Source organism: Hipposideros armiger, unplaced genomic scaffold (assembly GCF_001890085.2).
Source record: "Hipposideros armiger isolate ML-2016 unplaced genomic scaffold, ASM189008v1 scaffold_69, whole genome shotgun sequence".
In the NCBI taxonomy this organism is placed as follows: Eukaryota; Metazoa; Chordata; class Mammalia; order Chiroptera; family Hipposideridae; genus Hipposideros; species Hipposideros armiger.
Window position 1 is genome coordinate 2,241,236 of NW_017731419.1, and position 6,251 is coordinate 2,247,486.

The window sequence follows — 6,251 nt, forward strand, 5'->3', positions numbered from 1 at the left end:
GCTGCTTACAGGAGCCTGGGGGTTTTCTCTTTTTCCCTCTGGGGTAGGCTGTTCCCCTCAGGGCATGGGGCTGCTAGATTGACACCTGTGATTGATAACGGAGCTTTTATCTCATTCTCTTAGACTGTGCATGTCCCTTCCCAGAGTTCAGTCTGTTACCGTGATATTAATAAACTTCTGGGCATCTGTATGATATTATAATGATGGTATAATGAGGCTAGAGTGAGATGGAGGTCGTGGTGGCCTCTACCAGTGGTTAATGCTTAGGGCAGGTAAGGGAAGAATTTGGGAGGTCTCCAGGCGGTGCTCCCCATAGATTGTGTTGGCCGTGCAGGAATGCAGAGACCCAATTACCTGTTTCTAATTGCGTGCCTCATTTCTCCTGAGAGACCTGATCCCCATAAATCTCTGTGGGGAGCTGAGGGACAGGTCTCTTTTTTTCTGTATCTGCTTCAAGCTGAGAAGTGGGGTAGAGCTGTCCCTACCTACCTGGGGATTCACAAAACTCTCACCCTATCTGTTCTTAAATAAAAGGAGGGGGTCTCATATCTGCCTTGGTTGGGGTGCCTCGCTGGGACATAATTTGTACCCCGACGATGCCTAGATGAGGAGACACAAGATGTTAGTAAATTAGAGGCACTGGCTCCAGGAACCCAATTACCTTATTTCACCCAGAGGTTAGGTCTGGACTGGCCTGGAAGAGTGTTAAAACCCATTTGGTCTCTGGGATGGCATTTATTTATCCAAGAGTTAGGTCTGGAATGGCCTGGGGAATGTTGGGCTACAATGATTATAGCTCACAGGTTTTTGAGTAGTTTTTAAGTAGCGGTGAGAGACATTCTGTAATTTAGGCTAGGAGCAATCTTTAGGATTAAGAAACTGATTCAAGTATGATTAAGATCAGGGACTTAAGGAGCTAAGAAACGAGGGAAAAGGAGACTTAAAATTTCTATATTGAAGGGACTTAAAATTCTTATAGTGAGGGAGCTTAAAACTTGTATAGTGAGGGGGCTCTCCCGTATCACTTTTGGCACAAGGTAAAATGACCAAGTCACTTATATGGCATTAGGTCTTTACAGGATATTTTTAAGTTAAGGCACAATGGAGTAGCATAGTCCAAATAGTTAAGAAAGAAAATGTGAACCAAGAATTTTTTTTTTTTTATTCAGCCAGTGACCTTTTCATCATCCGACCTCACTTGCTACCAGGTTACCTTGTTCTATCTACCTTCTTCGTAGGATTTTGCACATTGCAAGCTTCTTGTTCATCTTTTCCCAGAAAGAGCTGCATGTGACCAGGGCCTGTGTTCTGTTCACAGCGGTATCTCCAGCACCCAGCACAATTCATGGTGGTGGTCAAAGGTTGCATAAACAGAAGAATTTTGCACAGGAACTGCCTTAGTCTGTTCAGGCTGCTATAACAAAACACCACAGACTGGGTGGCTTAAACAATAGGTATTTATTTCTTACACTTCTGGAGGCTGGGAAGTTTGAAATCAAGGTGCCAACAGATTTCGTGTCTGCGGAGGGCCCTGTTCCTGCAGTGCACACAGCTGTCTTCTCTCGCTGTCGTCCACAAGGCCTTTTCCTCGTGGGTTTGTGTGGAAAGGGAGATCTCTCTCCCTCTTTCCTTCTCTTCTTATAAGGACACTGAGCTCATGAACTCATCTAATCTTAATCACTTCCCAAAGGCCCCACCTCCCAATACACACACTGGGGGTTAGGGCGTTAACATGATTTGGGGGAGGGGCACAACTTTCCTCTTCCTGGGCCTTTTCCTAAAATGAGGCAACTGGCCGATCTCTGATGTTCCTCCTGCTCCGACGTTCTCATGCTGTCCCCAGGAGGGGTCTGTCTAGTGAGCGCTCCCAAGGACCACACTCTTACACTGCCAAGCACTTTGCAAGGTGATGGGGTTAAAGTGATAAGAGACATAAACCATGTCACATGTGGTGCCGATGCTTACCTAATGACAGCAGGAAGACAGAGGTCAGAGAATATAAAATAGGAGAAACAGTATCTAGCTTATACAATTGTCTTATTAGATACTAACAGCTTAGACCTACCCTCACATTACCCTCACATCTTTCTGTGATGCGGAAGCCGTGGACTGAAGTCACACAGAAGTGGGGAGCACCAGTATCCCACACAGAATAGATTCTTCTTACTGAAAGGCATCCCTTTGTCATGGTAACCTGAGGTCCTACTTACCTGCTCAGAAGGTAGCGGTGAGGCAGCTGATCTTGAGAAGGAAGGAGGCCGGACAGGGCACAGGGTGGGCTGGGCTGTGACTGCACTTCGTGGGCAGTAGGGAAGGGACTCTGGTTGGGGCTTGGTGGCTTGGGACAGTTTCTGGGAGGAGGAACTCCCGGTGGGATTGGAACTACCCATGTAAGGACAGCCTGCTGAGTGCCAGAGCAGGGCGACACTGCTGGCTGGGGCAGGAGGGTGAGGCGGGCAGGACCAGACAGAGGGTCTGGAATACCAGGAGCTGCTGACCAAGACTCTGAGGTCACTTACTTTAGTGGTTTTTAAACCATGCCTTCAAGAACACTGGGATCTCGAGCATTTGGATTACACAGGGGGGAAAAAAATCTAGGCTAAGCTCCAAAGTAAAAGTGCACGAAATCCATGAGTGTTCTTTCCGTTGCAAATTTTCTTATTTGGTGACTGCCTGTTCTCGCTTCTCTACACTCGAGTCTAGGTCACGGATAGAAGCTGGTTCAGCACAAAGTTAGATGAACTGTCTCTTATTTAATCAATCAATATTACAAAGTGTTCATGCAACATACAACCTCATAATATCCAGGTGTGTGGGCACCTATAAAAGGGGGAACCTCCAACCTCTGTCCTCCAGGGGGGCTACCTGAGGGCCCATCCCCAGTGCTTCCTTGCCTGCCTTCCTGCCTTGTCACGGGCTGTGGACCCTTGTCCAGCAGGCTTCTGAATCCCGAGCACAGACCAGGGGCTCCTCTCAGGTCTTCCTGTAAACTGCACCTGACCCTGCTTGGCACGCAGGACTTTTGTAGGCATGGTCTTGTGCAGACATGCGCCACATGGGACAGCTGGTCCAGGGGCTCAGAGGCCTGGCCTGGGCTCATTGGTGAGTAGGTCCCATTGCCTGGCGCCAGAGGTACATGGAACTGAGGTGACAGGATGAGAAGCACCTCTGAGTGTGCAGCACAAGACACTAGCTGCTGGGAGGGACAGAAAGGGCAGAGGCTGAAAACCATCAGGCAGCTGAGAAAACCAGAGGCACAGGTATAGCCAGGTACCGAGCTGGGTGCTCCGCAGTGCCTATCTGCTGGGGGGAGGCTGAGGGGACTGCAGCAGGTCCAGCAGGCCGTGGGGCGGGCTCATGTCCTGCCCTTCCGTCCCCTCCGGGTTTGGCAGAGCAGAACACACAGGTCAAAAAAAGGTGAACAGAACCACGAACATCCCCACCGCAGGCCAACAGGACAGGGGCTCAGGGAGACAGGAGCTACAGGACCTGGGGACAAGAAAAGGGGCAGAGAAGGCAGTCAGAGGCAAAGGGAAGGACCCGGTGGGGGTGAGGGGTGGGTGAGGGCGGGGCTGCTGGGGCGAGTCTGCACAGGGGAGCTTGGTGGTCGGTGCTGGTCCCCAGAGCTGAGGCCTTGGGTCTGAGTCAGGGGAGATTATGAACAGAGCAAGCGGTTTCGTGTCAGAAGATCTGGATTTGAAACCTGGCTCTGTGACTTGGACAAGCGGCTGTACCTCCTCCAAACTCAGTTTGGTAACCTATAAGATCAGGTAACCCATAAAATCAGGTAACCCCTAGCTCGCTCAGTTGATGGGATGATCCAGTGACAGCGCCTGTAACCTGTGAAGCACTGTCCAGGTGCGTGCCCCCACGAAGGGGGCTCCCTAAAAACTGACTGGCTCCCAAGGTGGTAAAGGAGGTAGCATGGTGCCCAGTCCTCAGGACACTAGGGGGAGCACCGTCAGGTGGGGGTCAGCCCTGCTTCGTGGAGAAAGGATTCTCCTTCTTTCTGACTTGGCCACTCTGGACGGATAGAGTTGGGCCCCAAAGACACTTACCACGTCACTAGGACTCGGGGTCTGGCAGCTTCTCAAGGAGCAAGTCCTCCACACCGCTGAACTGCAGAGAGAAGGGGGTCAGAGGCGGGGGCGGTGGGATCCCCGTTCCAATCCCGGCTCCTAGCCTTCCACCAGCTTGGAGCAGCGGGCAGGACCCATGGAGGGGATCCCAGGGGCCCCTCTCCCACCAGCTTCACCCAGGGGCTGCCCACCACAGAGGCCCTCCCCGGCTGAGGGGGCTTGTTAGAGACCTCAGAGCATAGTCCGGCCACTCATTTCTACCTTCTAGTACAGTCCTTGCAAAATCTGCAGTTGTAAATTCGCTCCATTCTTTGTGGGGTTTTTTTGTTTTTTTTTTTAGATTTTGGTGCAGAGTAGGAGGGAACAGATCCACTGCACAGGCCAGACACGGGGGAGGAGGATCAGGGCCACCCAAGATGACCCGACGGGTCCCTGGCAGCACACACTTGCCTCAATGTGAAACACTATACGCCAGAAACTGGAGTCTGAGCCTCGGTACCGTCTGCCAGGGTAGAGCTGCCACATCAGAGGCAGCGGGCTCGGGGGCAGCTGGCTGGGGCGCATGGCCTCCCCCCGGGGGATGTCTTCCTGACGTAAGAGCACTCGGAGGCTATCCTCTGTCTGAAGAGAAACAGAGAGCAGTGCACAGCTCAGGGTGCCTCCAGGAACAAACCACCAGAGTCCTTCCTGCCGCTCGCCCAGCTGGCTGGCATCGGGGGTTTGGGAACCCTTGTTCTAGAAACTCTATTCCTTAAGCCATGCGTGCTCTCAGGGACTTGGGATGGGCCAGGACATCCAGACAGGACCCCAAAGGCTGGCTTCTTCCTGACGAACTTCTAGTTGCTAGGCCTTTACTCTGCAGTTTGGTGCCTATTTCGGCTGATGTAGGATTTTCTTTATTGTGTCACGTTATCTTTTTTTAAACAAGGTATCCCCGGATCCCAGACTCAGGGGACAGGCTACATTTTGCCATGCCCACCTGGACTACTGTGATGAACTTCTAACTTGCCGCCTGGTTGGTCTTACACTCCACAAGTATCAGTTCTCGGCACAGCAGCCAGGGTGTGCGGCTAAAAATCACGTCACTCCCCTCCCTGCTCGACACCCTCCAACGACTTCCCGTCCCAGGCAGAATGAACTGACATTTTCACCACAGCCCACAGCCCCACGCAGCCGGGGCCCTGTCTCCCTCCTCTGCTACCGTCCGTCCATCGCCTTCCACCCTGTTCCAGACACACAGGCCTCCTCACTGTGTCTGGGGACGTGCCACACTCCCAGCAGTCTCTTGCACCCGCTGTCCTCTGCCTGGAACATTGTCCCCTAGGTCTATGCAGGACTCCCGCCCTCTTTTTCTGGCAGGAATCTACTCAAATGTGTATCTTCTATAAAGACAAATTTCAGCAAAATCCAATTCTATGATACACAAAAGAGGCATGCCTAAAACAGAGGTTCCACAAGGTTTCAGATAAAAGGATGGGCAAAAGCACGACAGGAAAATGCAAATTAAGACTTCCTGCCTGAAGGCCCTGCACCCCACTGGTTATTGTCTCTCATCCCACCTTTGTTTTCCTACACAACTTACCATCAACCTCCATTATCTTGTGGTCCTTCTCCCCCAGTACAATGTCAGCTTCACAAGTAGTGGGATTTTTATCACATTCACTGCAAACCCCCAGGGCCTAGAACCATTCTTGGCATAAAAACCAGGCACTCGTGTTGGTTCAACGACTATTTTTCCAAAGTGGAAGGAGCTTTTAAAAGTTTCCTGTCCATGAATGAAATTAGAACTCACTGTTAAAAACGACTTCAGACCATCCTGCAAGGTGCAGGTGTGGACATCACCATTCTTGCTGTGTTCATATATAGTCTTCCATAGCCTTGAACCATTTTTAGTTTGCTTATTCGTCTTTTGCGTGTTGATTTACATATTAAGAACACGGGTCCTTTCAGTTATGTAAGGTAAATCCCACCCCACCATGTGCTAATGCATTAAGTTTTGTGCAGAATTTATAATGATTATGTGAAAAACTCTGCTTTGTGGTTTCAGTGTCATCTTGAAGAAGGTATTCATTCCCCAGCTAGAGATTAAAAAAAGATATTCACTGAAATTTTTTTCAAATATTTGACTTAAAAAAGTAAATATTTAACACACATATATACATATATATATAT

General features: G+C 50.3%; 1 protein-coding gene across 1 annotated transcript in view; it reads right to left on the minus strand.

Annotated features, from left to right (window-relative positions):
- Window positions 1-4,065: 4,065 nt before the first annotated feature.
- TCL1A (TCL1 family AKT coactivator A) overlaps window positions 4,066-6,251 on the minus strand; it is a 10,326-nt gene continuing 8,140 nt past the window's right edge. The window contains exons 2-3 of the mRNA XM_019642455.1: window positions 4,530-4,700; window positions 4,066-4,119 (exon numbers count right to left, since the gene is read on the minus strand). Of these exons, the coding sequence (XP_019498000.1) occupies window positions 4,066-4,119; window positions 4,530-4,700 (225 nt within the window). The remainder of the gene's footprint in view (window positions 4,120-4,529; window positions 4,701-6,251) is intronic.